At 34.2% G+C, this 22,657-nt stretch overlaps 1 protein-coding gene across 1 annotated transcript in view; it reads right to left on the bottom strand.

Moving 5' to 3' along the window:
* Window positions 1–20,007: 20,007 nt before the first annotated feature.
* Window positions 20,008–22,657, bottom strand: part of LOC117178066 — an 8,363-nt gene continuing 5,713 nt past the window's right edge. The window contains exon 3 of the mRNA XM_033369293.1: window positions 20,008–20,159. Within this exon, the coding sequence (XP_033225184.1) occupies window positions 20,008–20,159 (152 nt within the window). The remainder of the gene's footprint in view (window positions 20,160–22,657) is intronic.

The raw sequence follows: 22,657 nt of genomic DNA, 5'->3' as shown, positions 1-22,657 counted from the left end.
AACTTTTCCGAACCCTCGAGAAAATATGTACGCCGGCGACGCACCATCTGCACACTCATGCATTTGTCACCATAAATATGCACTAATTCAGTGTGAATTTCGTTGACATTAAGCCCTTTTGCAGTTAAAAAGCGAATAACTGCACACAACTCACAAGTGGACACGTTTTTCACAGGTAGCTCCATGGTTTTCGAGCCGGTACTGATGAAAAAAAAATTTTCGGCTGCTAAGACCGGTTCCACTTTTATCGGTATATCCTAAACGAAAACTATGTTCCGTCCCGGCTCGCTAGATGGCACTGGGGAAAAACGGCAGACTAGGCAAACTTACTTTTTGAACACCCCTGGTAAATACTAAATTCTAGTACCAAGTAAAACTTGATATATGTAAAAAAATTGAAATCTTCGAGGACGATGATGATTTCAAGGAGGGAGGACCGTTATATCTCAAAATTTCACAATTTTGATGTACCGCCTATAACTAGGGACAGCCTACCTCACCCCATGAAAAACAGCGTTATGCCACCAGTTGTAAACAAGCGCATTACAGATTCTTTCTGAGTTTGAACATAACTATGATAACTTTACTACGTTCCGTAATATATAAACCTCAAAGTAAATACAATTTTACCATGGAGGTATAAGAACTCAGTTAGCGGCATGTTGTTAGTTATTCTATGCCATAGCGAGGCTCAGGAGTATCGAATGACATGCAACCGATCTAAAGAAAATGAAACCGACCCTTGGAAGTAACATTAGACGGATCGTAAATACTATTCAAGTGAAAACTAAATGCAATTCTACGAACGTACGTGCTGTTTCTATTTTTTCTTAGAACGTGCCTTTCTAATTTTTGACCGGAGCTTGCTCACAAATGTAAATCTATCTTTTAACATGGGGATGTACAACTAAATAAGCCACGATGCACCCCTGTATTTTTGTCTTACGTTCCCGGCAGTCTTACTGTTCACGTCGATCTACGAATATAAAATCACTTTGGCAAAGTTGAAGCTTTTATCTCATTGCGACTGAGACTTTCTGTCATCGTTAATTGAGTATTCTTCGGAAAAAGTGCGCGGTGTTAACGTTCGTGAAAAGAGCTTAAGTGTTTATTAGGCAGTTTGGAACGTGAAATTTCTGTTTCTCTTACGGGATATTAACTTCATATAAAAAATATTCGAGAAAATAAAGAAAGATAAATGTTCATAAAAATGTCAGTTAACAGATTTAGACCGCGGGCCCTTCATTTTTAGAATTTAAAGATCATCAAAGAGAACATTAGAGAAGTCAAATTAGTGATTGGATGAACTTCAGGGCTCAAACTTCAGAAAGAGAGACGAGCGTAACAGCTTCTCGAAGATCAGCTTTACCTCCTTGACCTCGGCTGTATGAAGAGACATATAAAGATAATGCTAATGAACCTGACGAGGCAAATACGGGTTATCTTCACTATCAGCCTCCTCAACGAATTGATGGATAAAAGGTATGCCAATAACTTCATACATGAATATTATAGTGAAACATATTTGTAATGTTAGTGAACATTTTTTATAGGTCCACGTGAAGGGTTTTATACTCCCCTTGACATTTGGAAACATATAAAACGGAAGAGAGATTACAGATTTGTTTGAGAAGTAGCTGACTTACTTTAGGTAATCAAGCAATTGTTTGTCAGCTTATAGCGCCTCTAAAACAGAAAATAGTAAAAGGTATGCATTAAATTAAAAATGTTCTTAAAAAGTAATTTTTTCTTTTTCTTTTATCCTTTAACTTATATTTTCTATTGAATGAAGATCTATATATGTTTGTCATTATATTATTTAAAAACATGTATGAAATTTTTAATGCTTATTAGTGCAATTCCAGACCAATTTTATGAAAAAGTCATTGATGCCAGTGTGAAGGGAATAAATTGACACATTAGGGTACACAAATATTGGAAATATCTTTCGAATAAAATTTACGACGTCAGAAAGTGTTAAAAAAATGCATAGATCCTAATCGCGATTACTAACATCTCAGACCGTAGAGTCCACACTAGTGCAAATTCGTACCCATGAAATAAAAATAACACTATGGAACGGTGCCTTTTTCTTGCTAATTTCCACTCCTGCTGCTTCCATTCTAGAAGGTAAGCAAAGACGGGAAATTTACGCAACATATTTCGTAAAACACTGTTCCTTAGTTTGCGGTATCTTGCCGTGTATGACCTTACGCAGCAGACGGCACAGTTTGAGGTCAAGGTTTCGCCTCTGGATACATTTTTAGAGTTACCAGCCTTCGTATAATGTTAGAAGGAACAGTTTTGTCAAACCAGATGCAGTGATCCTAGAAAAACAGCCTTTTGCATTAGACTTGCGATCGTCTGAGTCTGATACTGGCAAGCCGGGATTTTGTTGAGTTAACTAAGAAATAAAGCTTTCATACCTGCAAGGCAGTCGATTATGAGAACCACAAGATGGACTTTGTAGCCTTGGTACAACCTGCTCAGCTCGAAAAGAAGAGCCTCATCTTTCCCCCTTTTTCCTTCCTTCTTTGCCGTGATATTATCATCGGCTGGTGCCAAGGATTTGATCACGTAAATCATCTTGGTCTTAAGATCTTTGAAAAAAATAGCATGCTTTTCAGCACTGATGTGTTGAGAGGTGAAAAAACGAGAAATTCCAGCAAATATTACACTGATTATTTTCTACAACAGACTCCAGTTCCCCCTGGGCGTATCGCAAGATGGGCATCAGATTAATAGGATAGAAATGCCGAAGATGGCAATGTAACACTTTTAGAGCCGCATTGTGTCTCTCTATGTACCCGAAGCGTGAATACTTTGAGCATCCACTGAAAACATGTCCAATTGTTTCTGGCTCTTGCTTGCACGCTCGGCAGTTGATGTCGCCTACAGGTACATTCATTAGGCGCTCACGGTAAACAAAGGTGTCTATAACGCCGCCTTTACAGGGAAAAAGAGATTTCTTTGTCTATTATTATTTTTGTATTCAAAAGTTTTACTCGGGTGAACCTGGTTTTACATCATAGCCACTTTTTTTTACTTCCATACCATCATAGCAGCTTAGGATGTTATATGTCAATCGAATGCGATCCTTGAAACCTCCTGCACTGATGTTGTACGTAAACAATTACGAGTAGCCGCGAGCGTTGGAGGTGATAGCAGTCACATCTGGATGCTTTCCTAGAGCTACCATCTGCTACTCCACAGGTTTTCAGTCGCTTGCTTCCTGATAGTCAAGAAAGTTTCTTACAATATGATAGGTCTTTAATGAAACCACCTGCTGAGCTGCTGTCAATGCCCTACTGACTCCTTAATGTTTAAGATGCTCGGTGCATCTTGCGTGCATATTGCCCCTAGCCGAAATCACAATAGGATTAATAGATGCATGATTCATGTTCCTCCATGTGGTCTTGACTTCATGCCCAAACTCGCAGTTATAGTTATACCAGTTAGTTTGGTTTCTCTCTTTCCGTTTACAGACTCAGTTGCTGAAACATTGCTTGCTTCATTTTAATGTAGTTCAATTTTTCATAGTTGGTAAAAGTTTTATGCTGTTGAGGAATTCTTGAATTTTTCGTCGATAGCTGCAATAGTGTGGATAAGGCTTGAGGTAATCCACAAGAAGATGGTCAAAATGTTGTAAAGTTATCTGGAGTGTTTGCTGTTTTTGCTGTTCTAAAGATAGTTATAGTTATGCTGAATCTTGTGCATGATTACTATTATCTTCCTTGTCCGCCATTTGAGCTTCGCTTCCTTTTAATTCTTTTTCCGTTCTAGTTATCATTGAATTTACTCTTTGGGCGAATCCTGTTTCATTATCAGGTTCTAGTTCGTCAATTGCTTGAACGATTTCTAGATCATTCTCTTCTTCCGATATTGCTATTATGCTTCCATAAATTTCAGTAACTTTGTTGTGTCTTCTTCCTTTTCTCATTCCTTATGGGTTTCCAAGAACTCATTGAATTGAGAGAAGGATTCTTTAATATTCTTCAGTAATTTTTGAAGTAATGAATTTGATTTCTTCCTCTAGTTTTTGCTCTTCCGTGGAGCTTTTATCACTGTTACTTTATGATGGGCTCAGAATCATAGACTCTCATGTTTACTCTGTTGTTATTAGTATTTCTGCTTCCGATTCTTCTTTAAACTTCTCATCAACTAATTCTTGAAATCGTTTTGCAATGAGCATTTTTAGATGCATCCCGTGCTGGAAAAGCTGTCAAAGGTACATCTCAACTTGGTAATACACCTCCAGTTTTCTCAAGTATGGGAGGAATCTGATCACTTTTTTCACTTGTATCATCATAAGTATCGGTGCTGAAGTCGACATATTTAGCTTGCGCTCTAGTCCTCGTTTCTTCTACTCGACGTCGAAGCAACCGTTTACCAGTGCTATTTTTAGTCGTTCCACTCGTTAGTATTGCATAAGATTCGCTTCGTTGAGTGTCATTCTTAGTTTTAATATGTACTTGTTGAGTTTTCTAAATTAGATAGTTTCTCAGAGACGTGTCTGCATAATGATCCTCTTTTTGTTCCCAACGTTGGATGATTCGAAAGTCGGTTTACAGTTTTATCTTGTTTCTCAGCTCCCAGCTTAGTTTGATGAGTTTATGTTGGCAATAGCCGAGATTTCTTCTTTTCTTTTTTTTTCGCCTTTCTCTGGTAGAATTTCTATAATAGGTTTTCTGAATAGGGCGCCACCGTTTGTATTCAATTTTCCAGGCTTGTAATGTGCACTGTTTAGTACCCTGTAATCGTAACAACCATTGATCCATCAAACGCTGAAAGGTTGCCGGAGAATTTTTTAATCCCCTGGGCACGCAGATATATTTGTAATGTCCATTCAAAAAGGAAAAGGCAGTTTATAATCTGTCAGCAGGATTTTTGCGATTTGATGAAACGCACTAGTCAGATCGAAGAATGTAAAATATTGGGCCTTTTCTAAGTGACCTATATTTCTATAATATTTGGAAGGGCGCATGCGTCACCAATGCTATTTCGATTAACAGTCGGAAATCAATTACCATCCTATATTTTCTTTTTTCTGTGTGATCTAATTTTTTCAGAATTATCAACAAAGGAGAGCTTAGGGTAATTTTGAGTGTGAAATGGCACCTATTGTCAGCATCCTGTTGATGAAAATTTTCACTTCTTATTTTTGCGAAGGGGAAAACTGCGAAGGACGAATATGTATGAGGACTTCGTCAGTTGTATGTATTTTGTGTTGAACTACGCATGTGGGAGTTAGTGATTCTCCTCTTAAGGGAAACACTTCTGAATATTCTTGCATAATTTCGATTATATGAGCTTTCTCCTTTTGTTTTAGGCGATCTAATTCTAAAATATTGAGAATGGCTTAAACTCTATCTTCTCGCTTTATACTCTAACATATGTTTTGAAGACTCTAAATTGTAAGTACTGCGAGCTTTAACTAATCCTAAAATACTTTCTGTCAAACCTCTTTTAAATGCTGCAAGAGCCCAATTATTTAAAAGAGCTCAAATTTGTTCTACATTTGGTTATTTTTCTTAGAGGGCCGATTGAGCCACTGATCTTGAAAAGAATTTACAATCAAAGAACTCGCTCAGGTTTTCTTCTCGCCTCATTCCAATAGTGGGAATTTCGTGCATGTGCCTAGAATAGGTTTTATGTGGGGCAAAACATTGTTTCAAATTCTTGACTAGATCTTTAAGTGTATCGAAACTTTTTTCCTATATTGCGTATCGCGCAGTGCCTTTCAACTGGGCAAAACTGATTTGAGATATAGTGTTTCGCTATTTTCTGATACTAACGATTCTGCGTTTATGAAATCGTGGCTGAAATCTCTGACAGAAATGCTTTTGTCTTCGTGACTAGGAATGTTTACTACCCATTTTTCTACTGCAAAACACTCAGAAATTGATGTCATTATGGCTTTGCTAAAAGTGCGATTAATATCGCCCTAACTTGGGTTTGATCTCTTCTCGGTAGGAATTTTGGAAAATTTGCTTTGAATTTTTAATCTTAATTTTACAACGCGTATTGTCAATGCAAAGAGATGACAAGCGGCCGCCTCCGTGGTTCAGTGGAAAACGTAGTACTGTCTAGACATTAATTCTTTGTTTACGAACTATGAGAATCACATTGAGTGTATATATTAAAAGTCTATAAATGCATTTAAGTCTACAATGTCAAATTGAGCTGTCCTAAACATGATTATATCAATTATAATTTCAGAATCACGCATAATTCAAACATTGATTTTAAAATATAATTTTGGAGATATATTTGTACAAGTTTTCTCTCTAATTTGATTGAAGTTGTTACTTAAATTTTGTGCAAAATCGATAGACGGTTGATCAATCCGTAAAAGAGAGATCTTTAGAATGGATTCAAACTTATTTAGGGCTTAAAGGCAATTAAAGATGTAAGGTATTGTAACTTGCCTTTTCAAAATTTTTACTGTTTACAACTCGAATTCAAATACGGGTTTAAATAATTTCGAAGCTATTAGGCTCAAGATTGCGATGTTAAAAGTGTTTTTTAAAACTAATTATTAAAACCGATTATAATTTTTTAAACAATTAAAAAATGGTAAATTTATTCTTTCTATATACTATACAGTCAGAAACATAAATATATGTATTCTATTTTATTTTTTTAGTTATAAAAAAACTGCTTCAGCAAATCAAGATTATTTAAACAAATATAATTTTATTAAGCATTAGAAGAAATGTATGAAAGTCAGGTAATCATTCAACAAAACGTAGCACAGAATACTAATTTAAAAAGAAAGTTGATATTTTTGGCTCAATTTTTAGCAATTTTTTACTAGACAATAAATAATTACATAATGTTCATAGGAAGATTTACTACTCCAAACAATGACAAGCCATTAAATTTAAATAACAAAATACGATTATTTTGTACATTTTTTGGAAATGAATAAGTGTTCAAAAAATTTACATTTGCATAAACATTTTTAAATTATTTAAAAAGTCATGGGCAATATTAAAATTCTCCGCTAGTAATTATTTGTACAAAAAAGACAACGGAAATTGCTAAAAAGTAACAATAATACGTAAAAATGTGGTTTATTTTTTATTTTTGGGTCGTACATAGGGTGCTGCGTTTCCATGAAAGCCTGGACCGCGAGTTTAATTTTTCGAAAAATAAAAATTTCCCCATGTTAATTAAATAAGATTTTAAAGTGCCAGGTGACAGGCGTTAATATTCGAATTTCGAGAAAAAAATTACGGTTTTTTTCGGAAGTCGACATTTTTAGGGGATGTGTTGCCATGTAGCTCGTAAAGCGTTTTTTAGACCACCCTAATGTGTATGAACTTGATTGGCTGTCCTCCCTGCATACGGAAAATATTAGTAATTTCGGTGTCTGATAAACGTTGGATCATTCAGCCCCACGACTCTTTCGACTCGAGAAAATACATGCAAACGCAGAGTGTCGGTGAGGCGGCTTCATTACATGTCGCGTAGGCTAGACTGATGCAAGGCCGAAAATGTATGAGCACGCAACCGAGCTCGCCCGAATTCACGATTCGCTCTCAGTGGCTATTGGGAAAAGTTTGTAGGTGAATTGAATTTTGCAGGGTGTCAAGAGAATGAAAAAAAAATCTTGGGAAAACTTTGAATCACTGCTTTGTAATGAATTCTAGGAGAAAACTTAGCAAAGGTCACAAAACATTTTTCATTATTTCCTAAAGTTCTTACAAAGCATGTAAAACATTTTGAAGCAAAGTTGTTCAATTTTGCCATATTTAATATAAATTTCAGAAAAATTAAGGAATATAATTCTTTTCAAGCCTTCTTGTGCCATGTTATGGCACAATTTTTTTTAGTTCACCCTAGAGCCTCATTGCATAACTTAGAAGGTCAATAATGCATGGAAAAATTTTGTAAAGTTTTATGACTTCAAGAAAGTAGTCATGCGACACGAAAGGAAACGCTTGATAGTGATCAATGTATGCCATGTGTAAGTTCATTTGATGCTTACGAGCTTGAGTCATGGCGATAGCACTTATAGAGACCAGCTCTTCACAGCCTCGTGAGTTTTTACACGATCCTTTTTGGTCTTCTGTAAGGAACCCATTCTTGTCGCAATGCGAATATATCTTATCTACACTGAACATTTTTTTTTAAATTTAAAACCTTTACTCGGTTGAACCCCGTTATACATCATACTAGGCAGTCTGATAAGTCCCTGAAAAATGAAACACGGAGACGTTTTTTTTGGCCAAAGTCGGTTTTATTTTTCAACATACTCTCCTTTTAGGTCGATACAGCGAGTTCAACGATTTTCTAATTTCTTGATACCGTCCGAAAAGTACTCGATCGGAAGGTCTCCAAAATACGCCTCAGTTTCAGCTATGAGCTCCTCATTTGAGTAAGAACGCTTACCGTTGAGCCATCTCTTCAGGTTAGGGAACAAGTAATAGTCGCTGGGGGCCAGGTCTGGTGAATACGGTGGCTGAGGAACCAATTCGAAGCCGATTTCATGCAATTATGCTTGTGCAACTAAGCATGAATGAACAGGCGCATTGTCGTGATGATAAAGCGGTTTTTTCTTCTTCAAATGCGGTCGTTTTTCGACGATTTCGATTTTCAATCGGTCCAATAATGATGAATAGTATGCTCCGGTTATGGTTTTACCTTTTTCAATATAGTCCACGAATATTATGCCATGTGCATCCTAAAATACGGAGGCCATAACCTTTCCGACCCATTGTTGCGTTTTTGGACGCTTCGGAGCACATTGGCCCCGTGGAACCCACTGTTTTGCCTGTTGCGTTGACTCAGGAGTGTAGTAGTGGATCCAGGTTTCATCCATGGTTATGAATCTGCGCAAAAACTCGGTCGGCTTACGCGAAAATAATTCTAAATTCTGCTGGGAAGTTGTCACACGAATTCGTTTCTGGTCTACTGTGAGCAAACGCGGCACCCATCGCGCGGAGAGCTTCTTCATGCCAAAAACTGAATGCACGATATTGCCCACACGTTCCAAGGATATTCCTATAGCATTAGCTACCTCTCTCAATTTCACTTTTGGATCATTCAAAATCATTTCATGGATTTTTTCGACATTTTCTGGTGTAGTGCCCTCTTTTGGGCGCCCAGATCGTTCAGCATCAACTGTACTCGTACGGCCACAAAGAAACTCGGTAAATCACTTATGAATCGTTCCAATCGACGGTGCAGAGTCGGGGTAATACTTATCCAGCTTGGCCTTGGTCTCGGATATCGTTTTCTTGCGAAGATAGTAGTGTTTGATCAAAACTCGAAACTCAGATTTTTCCATATTAAAAAAAACTCGGAGGTTAGTCGCTTCCCAATGCCGTAACTTGTAAATGCGTAAACATAAATGGCTGAAGTTTTGACATGTGTCATTTGAAGGATCAAGCTTGACGAAAATGGTTCACATTAGTGAATACTAATGCCATCTCTTAGAATTTTCAGGTACTTATCAGACTGCCTAGTAGTCACAGACTTAATCAAGTGAATGATGAGTAGGTAGTAGGATATTGTAGCTGAAATGATACGCGATAGTTTGATATTTGAAGATAGAAGAGGAATTTTCTAGCCTGGCTTTCGTTTTTTGTTTATTTCTTATTTTCTTAAATTCACTTAAATTCTTCTCAATTCGCTTGGATAATCTTCAATTAAAAATATTCTTTTAACCCGTAGGACACAAAGATATTGGAGGTCAAGCAAATTTCCTGTAGACATATCAGAGATTTTTCTAAATATCCCAACAAGACGGTAATTTCTATATCCATGGGATATCCATACGATATCCTAGGATGTTTTTTGGTCAGTTTGCAGTTAAGTTGAAATCAAATCCGTTGAAAGTATGTAGAATGTTTTTATTATTTTCAATCCCTTACAATTCTTTTTCATTGTTTTAATTATTTGCAACAGGTACATTTTTATCCATTGTAGATTGTTCTATCCCATTTCTTTATATTCTCTTAATATCATTAATTTTTTCGATTTATATTACGATGAATATTATTGATTTTTAAGTATTTCTAAGTATTTTCCATTATTTTTTATTCGTTTAAATCATCTATAATTTATTTCTTATATTTTAAGATCCATTCAATTATTTTTAATTCGATTCAACCTTGTTTCTCCTAATTTATTCTTTTAGATTCTTTTTCCATTCATTGCACTTGTTTTTAATTCTTTTCAATTTATTTACATTTATAAATTATATTTCTTTTGTTTATTGTTATTTAAAAAAAATCGATTAATTTTAATTCATTTCAATGCTATTCGATTCTTTATCATTCTTGTCAATTTTCAACATTATTTGCACTCGACCAGCACCGGTATATCAGAGGACATTAAATGTAAGTCAGCAGATTTCCTGTGGATATCCTGGAGATTTATTTGGATATCTTAAAAAGACGTAAATTTCGATATCCTTAATATGTTTATACATTATGATTTGATGTTCATTGGACGTTCTAAAATCCACTAAAATCCTTCCAAATTATTAGAAATCTTTGAAATTACTTTTAATTTTTGACAACTCTGTTCGATTTTTTACAATTATTTTCAATTTTTTAATACTCATAATTATTTTGATTTGTTCAAATTATTTTCAATTTATTTTCACTATTTTGAATTCTATTCAGTTGTGTTTAATTATTTTGGATTGCTCTTAATTGAGGGGCCGAATCGTATAAGGGCGTATAGAATTTTCTCGTGCGAAAGCATTGTACCCTAGAGGCTTCAAAACAAATTTTGGATTTGAAATTTTTGAAGGACATATCTGGACGTAAAATGGTATTGTGCATCTTTTTTCCTCTAGACAAAAAGTTGTAGTTTTTTTAGTTTTCGAAATAAAACCAAAAAACTGACTTTTTTGAAAAACCTGATTTTAATCCGTTTTTCACTTCAACTCGTTCTCAATGCTTCAGTTTTGGAAATTTTTAAATGAAAATTTCAAAGAATGTACTTTAAGATGTCCTTCGATTGAAAATAGGTAGGAATTCAAAACTGTTTTTTACAAAAATTATTATTAATCTTTTTCTGATATTCGGCGCGAATCGACCACTTTTAACTTCCAGCGTTTCTTTTATCGAGGAAATTTTTAGCAGGCAAATACTTCTCGCGACAATAATTCGGAAAAAGGTATACTTAAGTTTTCTCGAAAGTTTCAGATCAGAATATTTAATAGTTAAGGAATAATTATGATTTTAGTGAACGTCAGCGCTGGAGTTTTCGTGCTTATCAAGCTCCGTGGCCTACAGCCGCACGGCACTAAGTGTCTCGCCAATGTATGGCTTATAAATTTGATATAACCTAAATCTGTTATTAAATAAAAATACAACAAATTAGGTTCACTGAATATAAATCCATTTTATTAAATTTTCGATATATTTTAAAAGAAAGTATACAGTTTATTCTTCATCAGAAGAAAGACTCGAGTCGTCTTTGGTTTTATTGCTCGTTATCGAGGCAAAGTATTCATTAAAAAACGCTTGTCCTTTTGGTGTGCGGTATTTCAATAAACTCTTCATATCTCTCATATTGGCTTCAGTTATTCCAACGATTGGAGGGGGATTTTTTTCTAACCCCGGTAATTCTATTCATGAGCAGAATTTTGGGTAACGCAAGATTCTGAGCATAATCAAATTCGCAGCAGTGAACCCCTTCCTCGAACATTAGCTTATTTCTCAAAATTCTATATTCTTGTACCTCTTGTTTGTGAATCGCGATTTCAAGGGATTCTACGTTTTTCAAATCACTTTCGTAACATGTATTGAACACGTCAGTACGTTGTAATCTGAAAGTAAAATTCACGTTTCGATTAAAGTATTTTGCGTATGTGGACTCATCTATTAAATCTTTCTCATCGATATCCTGCGTTACACTTATGTAGTAGTCACAAAACTCGTTATACAATTTTGTCAAATTTAATTCTGGATGGGTAAAATAATTTAATTCAGTGCGTTCTCGCGAATGATGAGATTTTTGATGCGGCATGGTTAAACAATGTTCTTGAATTAATTCTTTCACTTGATCAGTTAGTTCTATTTTACGTTTTCATGCATTTCCCTACAATCGACTAAACTTTCATCATATAACATTTTTCTCTGTACTACTCGCAATCTTTTATCCGACAAATTTGAACCACTCATTAAACATTTTTTACATACGACGATTACACTGTCATCAGTAGCAAATAAAAAAGTCCAGGCTACTTATCTTTAAACCTTGTGAGCATTAACTTTTTTGGATCATTGAACTTCATCAAAGTAATGAGAAGGATAAATTGCTTATGGTAATCTCCCAATTCCCAAAATTTTGAATGCAATTTCTCTTGTACAGATATTGCAATACTTTCGTAGTATTTTATTATGCAACAAGATTGCAAGGGAGTGAAAAGTTTCTATGGCATAATTACCTTTTCGGGATTTTTTGATCTTGAAATGTATTCTTCTCCCTGCAAGTAAATTTCAAACTTACAGGTCTTATTTTCCATTTTTTAAAAACTTTATTAAGCACAAAAAAAATTGTTTGAAATATTCATAATTTTAAAATGAAAAACGATCAATAATTTTGTATTATATTTTCGTAGTAATAAATACAAAAGGTATTCAACTTTATTAGGCTTAAAATTTAATTTAATGCGCACTGTTCACACAGAAATAACTAGGGGTTCACTCATGTTGTGGCTCAAATGAAAGTTGGTGTTATTCAGAACTTGAGCTCCAATAGATACCAGTAGAGACCCAAATGAGTTCATTTAGAGCGCATTTGGAAAGAACAGCATCAAGGCCCATTCACAAGCAAACCGCTTGCAAAGTGAGGTTGGTAAGTTAGCGATTTAAAGAATGTGTCGGTAAAGCAAACACAAACGATATTAATATTTATTCATTTTTTTTCTTGCTTGTTAAGGTTCACTTATTTTAAAATTTTTAATACAAAATTGGCTTAAGTCTGCACCATCTTTAAATTACCATGATTTAAAATCATTGGTCAATTTATAATTGGAAATGTAATGCAATTTTATTGATACTCAGTGAAAATTTATTACTTAGCTAACCTATTTTAACGTACTCCTAAAAGTTATGAAAAATATTAAAAATTTAGAAAAATTTAGAATCATAGTCTTCACCAAGCACTATTAAGATCAGCTCAGCCAATTAGCCGTTATTAATATTTTCAAATCTTACGATGACTTTTAGTTGCTTTAAATTAAATAAAAGTAGAGAGGCTTCAGAAATATTCATTTTTGCAAGAACCCTTTGTCACTGCTAACAATATATTTTGTAATTTTAAAAAGTAACAAATGTAATTGCACATCTATCCACAACAGCAAACATGTTACTCAGGATTTCACTGCGCATACTGTTCGTTATACTTAGGGTATTCATTTCTAGCTATTTTGTTGATTTATGGCAAATTTGATTGGTTGAGGACCTCGAAACGAACTCAATGTTTCAAATTAATTCATCAGTTTATTCAAATTCCACCTCCGTAAAAAGGTACCCTTACTTTATAAATTTGAAAATATACTTAGGGTATTTTCTTGAAAAAAAGAAAGAAATTCAAAAGGATTAATCCAAGATTCCCTTTTTAATAATTGAATATTATTAATAATGACTTATGTATAAATGTGAGCATAAAGAATTCGCTTATCGAACAATGACTTACGACGAAAATTTTCTTGCATATAAATCAGTGCTCCCAATTTTTTGAACTTTTTGACCTGCGCTTGCTTCACGCTAGCAACACGATTTGTTACTTTAGGCGCAGGATTTCGCCGCGAGCGGGTGCTAATCTGAAAAATTGCACCGGCTTCCAGCGAAATCGCGGTAAAATTTTAGCCACAACCACGTATCACAACCGTGAGATATGTGGTTACAGTCTGTAAAGGAATCAATACGTCAATCCAGCAAAAGCTTCGTGCACCCTAAGAACACGGAGCGACCCAAGGACAACCGCCTTCTGCATTTTTCGCGCAAGTGTTCTTTATTCTTTATTCTCTTGACACTGCAAAATTTATTTTTCCTAAATACTCCTTCTAGCTCGGGTACGCACTCGTGAGCTTTGCACGATGATGGCCTACGCAACATGTAACCATGCCGAGTCACAGACACGCTACGTTTGCATGTGTTGCTCCCAGTCGGCAAAGTAGTGGGGGCCGGAAAATCCCACGTTCCGCAGCTACCAAAGCCAACCAATCGAGTGCGCACACATACCCAACGCTAAATTTGCATGTGTTGCTAACTATCGGGAAAGTAGTGGGAGCCGAAAAATCGCACCTTTTTCCCTGATAACATTCTTCCTGGTAGGGTTAGATACCTGGCTTTGTGTGGTATAAAAGCAGCGGCCCAAGCAGAGAAGGTACGAGTATAATCCTTTTCTGTAATGAATCTGAGCAAGACTACTTTGCTCGCTGTTATTTATGCAGCTCTTTTTTTGGAGTTGCTGACGCCTGGGACTGTTCTAAACATCCAGGAAAGGCTGGATCACCCTGTACAGTCTACACCGATTGCTGCTCCACTGTCTGCTCTCCCGTCGGTAAGTAGAAAACATAATAATAAACAATCAAGTTAAGAACTTTTCATAAAAATTAGAAACCTAAATGTTAAAAAAAACCTCTCTGAGAACATACGTCTAAGATCACCACTCTGACGTTGGACGTCGAAAAGAACCACTCTGTATTTTGAGTTGACCCTTCGCTTTAGTAAGCTTATCTGGGCAAGTTATAAGTGTACACGAGGCAACTATACACTAATTAAATTTTGTACTTCGGTGGCAACAGGCACAACTTTGCAATGGCACATCTGTGCACGTAAAAATTTCAACATGCACAGCTGAGAATCTTATAACTATGCACGTGCAGAGTAGAGAAAGTGCCAACTGTGCACGTCTACATTTTGACGTGCACATATGGTACCTGACTAATTTTTTACGTGCACAGTTAAGCGGGTACCATATGTTCACGTCAAATTGTTGACGTGCACAGTTGGGAGTATCCAATTTGTCAACTTGCACAGTTATGTGAGTCCAAAGTGTGTCCAACACTGGCTGTCGACGTGCAAACTTGTCTGGGTTTGTAAGTTGAAAGCCTGATCGTAATAGTTAGTAGTAGTTATTCTTTAAGCATTTTGAAACTTTTTCGAATTTTGTATGGAATTTTGTATTTATGCAAAATTAAAAAATTTGGTTTTAATACCTTTTGCATTACATTTCGAATTTTTAAAAATCATTAAAAATGTCGTGAAATCTTTTTTAATTTCGTCGTAATTTCTTTGTTTAATAAGAAGTAATTTGGAATTTTTCCATGATATAAATCTGTTTCGATTTTACTGAAAGTTTTTCAAATTCTATAGTTAAATTTTTTTATTTGAAGGTCAAGGTCAAGGTTATGATAAATAAATTATTAAATCTACTTCAGAATATCATTTTTATTTTATAAAACGCCATGATTTTAATATATTTGAAAAACTAAAGATATTTCATCCCCCCACACTGTGTGTGTGGGGAAGCTTCCCCTAAATCTAAGATGTCCAAATGCATTTTTCAAAAAAAGTGAAACAGAAAGGGGGTACGCTCTACAATGAGTAGAACGTGTCACATAAATGTAGATAGAGCAGAGAATGCAGTAAGATAAACGATACAGCTTACCAACATATATCTTAATAGAAAAGGGGAAATTAAATCCGGAAGGAACTTGGTTTGTGCCGCTCTTATCTTTGGAGTTGCTGATGCCTGGGATGCCCTATAACTGGTTATTTTTTAGTTAAAAAGTTAAAACTCTAATCAAAGAAAAATTAATTTCTGCTAAAAGAGAAAACCCTTTAAACCTTTTTTTTTACTGTCTCAAATTATTCCTAAGATTCTTATAAATCTTTAAAAATTTACAAAAGAACCGTGAAATCTTATGTATTTTTTTCGACATTTCCAAAAACCTTTTAAGGTTTTTGAATTCTTTTGAAATTTTCATAAAAAACTACTTTAAAAATACGTCTAATTTTAAGACAAGCTTTTAATTTACTTAAAATATTTCAGCATTCTCAAAAAGCTTCAAATTTTTTATTACACATTTTTGAAAATTTACATTTTATTCTAAATGATTTGAAATCTTTCGAAGATTTTAAATGAGTTTTGTATATTCTTACAACTCACAAATATCTCCTAATTTTACTTAAATTATATCTAAAATTTTGAAATCATGCAAAATTGTGAAATTCACTTTTAAAATCTCTTAAAATACTGAGAAAAAAACTTTTTTTCTTCTACAAAACTCTAAATTAAGTTTCAAATTTTTTAAAATCTTTTCAAGTTTCAAATTATTCTTGAAGCTTTTCAAAGCTTCTACATTTTTTCTTTGAAATGTTAAAAAATCTAAATTTGGATTCAAATTTTGTTGCAAAATTATGGGATTGTTCTTCAATATTTTCAACACTCTTTTTTGAAAATTTATGAAATTCTTTTTTTATTTTTTAAATGTTCCCAAATTTTCTCTTGCATTTTATTTTTCAGACATGAAATAAGTTTAAGTTTTCCTAGAAATCTGAAAAAAAATATTCTTCTGTAAGCATTCAAAACTCTTTAATAAAGTTTTTTTCAAATCTTCTAAATTCTACATTCTGTTAAATTTTTTTTTAATGTTTCCGGTTTTTAATGATTTAAAATTGTTTAAAATACTTAAAATACTTCTTAAAATTACTCAATATTTTGTAATGCTGTTTAATTTTCAAAATTCAAAAATGTTACTCTTAAATAGTCAGCATTCTGTTTCAAATATTTTGGGAATCATTCAAAATCTTTTGAAATCTTTTTTCAACGCAAGGCAGCAACAAACATGACAAACAAATTTAATAAATGATAATGATTTTTAATTTCCAGATAAAGAGAATCCAGGAGTATGCATCGGTGATTAACTTGCTGCGATTTGGAAAGTAGACGCACATTTTTCCAAAATTTCAATTCACGAAATGTCTACAAGTTAAGGTTAGAAGGTGTTTAGTATTTATCTTCAATGTAACGTTCTAAAGGCAGTGTTGTGATCAATAAATAATTACGTCCACTGTATTATGTCATACTTATTTTTTATTAAACCCCATTTTTGGCTAACACTCACTTTCTCTTCTTTCCTTCCCCAGTTATTACTTTTTCTCTACTACTTACCCACACTTCCCTATTAGTTTAACCTCTATTCCTAATATAAGGGATGCTATGCCGGTCTAACGGAGGTTCCCATTGGGCGCGAAATTTGGCGACGTCTTTACGACATTGTTACGACATCTTTACGACATATTTACGACAACTTTACGACATCATATGTCCATGTCGTTATGGTGTCTTTGCGATATCGTAAAGACATCGTCAGATCATACGATTTATTTACGATATCGTAAAGACACCTTAACGACATGGACATAGGATGTCGTAAAGTTTTCGTAACGATATCGTAAAGACGTCGCCAAACTTTGTGCCCACTGGGTTACGCCATGTATTTTAAAGAAACATTAGGTTACGTTATTTTAATTATATTTAACTAAATTCATTAAAGAAAAGTTAATTGATTAACCGTGCCGGATACTTCGGGAAAAGGGGATTGGTTAAATAAATAAGGACCAGCTGGGCCACGATTGCTAGATCACAAGATTGAAGATCACAGTTTTTGAAAGGAAACAAAAACACAATTTCGATCACATTCGTTGAGATATTGTTAAAAAAGGTACTACTTCCCCAATCTTACGATTTCAAACTTTGAAACCCAAAAGAACGAAAGCAAAAACTTAAAATCGTAGATGCTTTACATTATAATTTTTGGAGTTTATGTGAGCACATTCTATTCCTAAATTTTCTTCTCGGAATCATCCCAGTAATCCGAAGGGAACGCACTTTGAAAAAGACGCCCACGGCACTTATAAAAGATGGCGAAGCTGCTAATCTTTCCCTTATGTATCGTCCTTTCTCCGGGATATGCCGTCTGTCTCGATCACGTGGGCAGATATCGCAAGCGAAGCGGCTTCGCAAACTCGTAAACGTTCAAGAGTGCACCCCGGTTTATACCTATATTTCCTTAACTAGGATAAAATTTGAAAATTGAAGCCTTCTGAGTAAGACTTGCCGGAGAGACACATTGGGATGAAAGGGTTATGCTAGACCCGTTAGGACCCAGCCCCTCTTCCCCCTCCGCCAACTCCCTTTCTCATTCACCTTCTGGTATTTTAGCGTGTTCCATTTTGGTTCCCACTATTAGCTAGGGAAATATTATTAGTTCCCACTATTAGCTAGAGGCTCTGCCCTGCAGAGCTCCGCCTGCAGGGGTAAGACTGATTACTTTAGGAGGTCATCCGGTGTCCCCTAGAGGCCGTTAGGGCACCTTTGTAACCCCTAGGTGCCAAAGTGACATGGGCACGATCACTCTACACCCATGGCTTAAGGGGGTGGTCACATTGAGCAAGAAACTCAATGAATACCCGTTTGCAGGCCACCGGAGGGCTGTTTCTAGGTCGCTGTGCGGGCCGCAGGTCATTCCCGTGCCGATTTCAGAAATTGGAGATCAGTCCGGGAGAGACTTCTACCCAAGGATCCGGAAGGCCCGTGTTAGTAAGGCTCTTTCACCCTTCCATCATACTACAAAGCCAGAAAATCACATTACCTCGATTCCTCGATTACGTCGTTATTCGAACTAGCAGAGTCGAACGGAGCGAAGCTTAGCTAGTATATCTATATCGACGTACTGTTGTTTAGACGCCGAGATTTCACGTATGAAAACATTGAACGGGTCGGGTTTCGCTTTGCCCCACCTAGCGCCGTTTGATAATTCAATGTGAAATTTTCATACGTGGAGCTGCTCCGTTTTCGCATTTTCAGAACTGCAGCAGCTTGTAGTTTAAACGTAATGCTTCTAGTATTTTGAATCGTAAAAATTCTATCTTACCGAGGCGCTGTGATTCAGATTTTGTTCCGTCTCCGATACAAAAGTGGAACAGTGTGTGCTCGATGCTTTGAAATAGCTGATATTCAACTTATGAATGTTGCGAGTTCTTGACAAAGAACTGATTAATGTCATACTTACCTAACCGATGTAGTTCAGTATTGCTATAGCATTGGTTTTATACTCAACCTAATAAAATTATAAGTTAAACGAAGAGATCCAGTTTCATTTTTTTAACTACAAAGTTCTAATTTATGCAAAGCGTATTAGTTCAAGGTATTATTGAACTAATATAGTCGCATATTTTTTTTGGTGTAGCATTAAATTTAAGTTAGAACGTGTTCAGTATTTATCTTCAATGTAACTTCTTAAAATCAATGTTTTGATAAATAAATAACTAAATATACCTGAAAATATCATAATTATTTTCGAAAACCTTATACTTTTAATGAATTAAAAAAACTAAAGATATGTAATTATTGTGAAGAATTTCAAGGGCTTGAAAAATAATGATAATTGAGTTTAAATGGACAATCTAGTCTCACAATCAATACATAATTCAAATTAAACTGATGAAAATTATTAAAGACGTTAATTAATTGGTTTCAACATCCCTCTCTCATATTTTCCCACCGTTGGTTCCCTTTGCTTTTCCTTTTTTTCCACACTTCCTTCTTCTCTAAATCCTGTATCCTCCTTTCCCCAGCTAATACTGCCTTCGCCTACTTTCCCTTGCCAGTTGTCACATCCTCACCACTGCTCACCCGCACTTCACCACTATCCCTCCGTTAATTCCCCCCCCCCCCTCACTTTCAATCATCTTTCTACTTTCTATCAAAACTCAGCATTCCTTTACTTCATCCTGCTGATTTCCGTTCTCTACCCGATTAATTATTATCCCGACTTCCCGTGTTTTCTCTTCCTCAGATAAAACATCCTCTCCCGTACTTCCCTTCCCTGGTTATCACCTTCCCTCTCCTACTAACCCGCACTAACTTACTAGCCTTTCTTCCAATTTCCTAACTACACTTTCTCCCTTTCAAACATTCCCTCTATTTTCCCTTGCTTTTCCTATTTCCTCTACTCTCTGCTCCCTAATTTTCTCTCTCTTCAATAATCTGGATTTCTTCTACTTCCCCTCTCGTCTCCCAATTTCGAATAATTACTCTCAGCTCATTTTTCCTCACTTCCTCTCGTCCAACTTTCTCTATCCTCACTTTTACTTCTCCATTTTCCGTCAGTTTCCCTACTTTCCCTCCCCTTACTTACCTTCACGTAAGCTTTTTGAAAAACGATGATTTAACAATTATTTAAAAATGTTAGCTTACTTTGTTGATTTACACAAAAAATTAGTACCTTCGAAAAGAAAATCATATCGATAATTGATTTTATTGGCTTCTGTTATGGGCTGTTATTGCCCATTTCTAATGGTTTTCATTGCCTGCTGCTAAGGTTTTTTACTACCTGTTATTAGAGGACATCATTGGCTGTTTTCATCATCCGGGTTTTTTAAGATAAAAAATGTTAGTGGTTGTTGCTATTCACACTAAATAATGTTATTAACCGTTACTAGGATTTTTTTGTTTGTTGCTAGAACATGTTATTAGCCGGTGCTAGTTGTTGTTATTCATCTTGTTTTTTAATTAAAGCTTATGAAATTTCTAACAAAGTTGCCAAGGCATATTTTAAAAAAAGTTGCTTAATTTTTTTGTTAATCAATGAAAATTCATTAAGGATATAAATTACGACGTAGCCCTTTAGTGGAAATTTATCCAAGTTATCCGACTTGGATAGAACTGCCCTTTAGGGTATTGTCTGCTCTAATTTTAATTTTCAAATCTGTCACTTTATTTCAAACAAAAAAAAGTATTTCTACTGTAATTCTAGTTAAACAAGAAATGTATCCTTGAAATCCCCTTGCAGGTCGTCAAGGTCAAAACGAAGGTCACTATTGAATTTCTCGTTTTATGTTACTTCAAGAATGCTCTGAATGTTCTAGGAAGATATATTTCCTAAGGAAATATTCAGAAGTCCCGGAATTAAACCCCACGGTTTTAAATAAATTATATAGAAGTATGAATTTTTTTATCCTCCGTAATGAATTGTTCATAATTTTTAATTATTTTTTTTAATTCAAATTACAAGCGTTAAAATTTACTAATGTTTAATTATGCATGCTGTCAATTAAAATTATTTGAAATTGTTTAATTATTTCATTGATTAATTAATTAAACCATAAAAATCTTGAGAAATCTGCAAGTTGTTTTAAATTTTTTCAAATTTAAAATTATTTTGGAATTTTTTATTTCAGAACATCTAATGAATATCTTTTAAAATGAATCAAATTTTTTCTACAATTTTTAGACAATCCAGGAAATTTGGAAAAAAATCTTAAAAATCTTTCAGATTTTTTTTAGCTATTTTGGAAATCTTTGTAAAAAATTTAAAATTTACGTAAGTATACGTGACTGAAAGAATATTTTGAAAGATTTTCTTGATTGCAACTTTTACTGATAGAAAAATTTGTATAAAAATTGGTGAATTATTTGTTGTAATCTTTTATATTGTAAAAATGCCAAAAACTGATAAATTAATATTCACAGGTGAAATCATTTTTGTTAATTGTGGGTGATAAAAGAATATTTAAACGAATTAATTAGGTAATGGTACAATTGATAAAAGATCCCATTATATAATCGACTAATTGATTAAATGATAAATTACTAAGTATCAGGAGAACATTTTTACAAATATTTTCGGAACACGTTATAGTCATTTCTATAAAACCTTGATTTTTCGTTAGGACTGATAGCAATTGGCATCTGTTTGTTTTTATTTAAAAAAACAGTTTTGTTTTATTCTTTATTTCGCTCCAAGTCGTGAATACGATTATCTTTAAACTTTCTGCGATAGAATATTTTACAACATTCGTAAAGAAATTTATTTTTCAATAAAATCGTTTACTTCTCAAAAATGTATGTGTAATTAAAATGTTTTTTTTGTTCCTCACGGTGGGAAAAAATGTGTATTGAGTTTGATAATATTTCGAATTTTTGAAAATGAAGAACTTGAGTTTTTATTAAAAAAATTTAAAATGCAATAAAATTGTTTGCCAACAAAAATTTATGCGCAATAAAAATTGGGTTTTATTTTCTTTCGGCGTGATTAAAAAGATTTAGTAAACATTTTTATGTTTTGAATTATTTAAGCAGTACAGAAAATCTATGAATTTGATTTTCTAGAATGCCTCATCTATGTCCAAGTCGCAGGTTCGATCATTTTTTTAAATTCTCCGACAAAATACTTTGCTTTTCTCTATAAAATTTTATAACCCAATAAAACTGTTTACACGGAAAAAAATGTACGCCTAATGAAAAGTAATGTGCAACAAATTTATGAATATATTGTCTTATCACTATTAAAACTTATGGGACAAAATTTATGGAACACTTGCAATAAAATTTAATGTTCAATAAAACTGTTCACTTCTAAAAATTGTATGCTGTTGCTACGTCCTAAAAGGCAGAAACTTACCTTGTTAAAAATAATTATTTAAAGGGTTTCTCGTTTTTGAACGAAATCTAGGATTTCGAAACAGGAATGAGAATAACTTCCGAAGGTCAAGATAACTACACACTATTATAAAAATAACTTGAAATGCAACTGAATATTCAATATTTAAAAGTTTATTAAATTTAAGAAATTACAGTTTTTAAGAAAGATAGCTAATTTGAAAATATTGAA

This window comes from Belonocnema kinseyi, chromosome 1, assembly GCF_010883055.1.
Source record: "Belonocnema kinseyi isolate 2016_QV_RU_SX_M_011 chromosome 1, B_treatae_v1, whole genome shotgun sequence".
Lineage (NCBI taxonomy): Eukaryota > Metazoa > Arthropoda > Insecta > Hymenoptera > Cynipidae > Belonocnema > Belonocnema kinseyi.
Note: the sequence above shows the minus strand (reverse complement) of the source record. Positions and strands in the feature narration are given on the sequence as shown.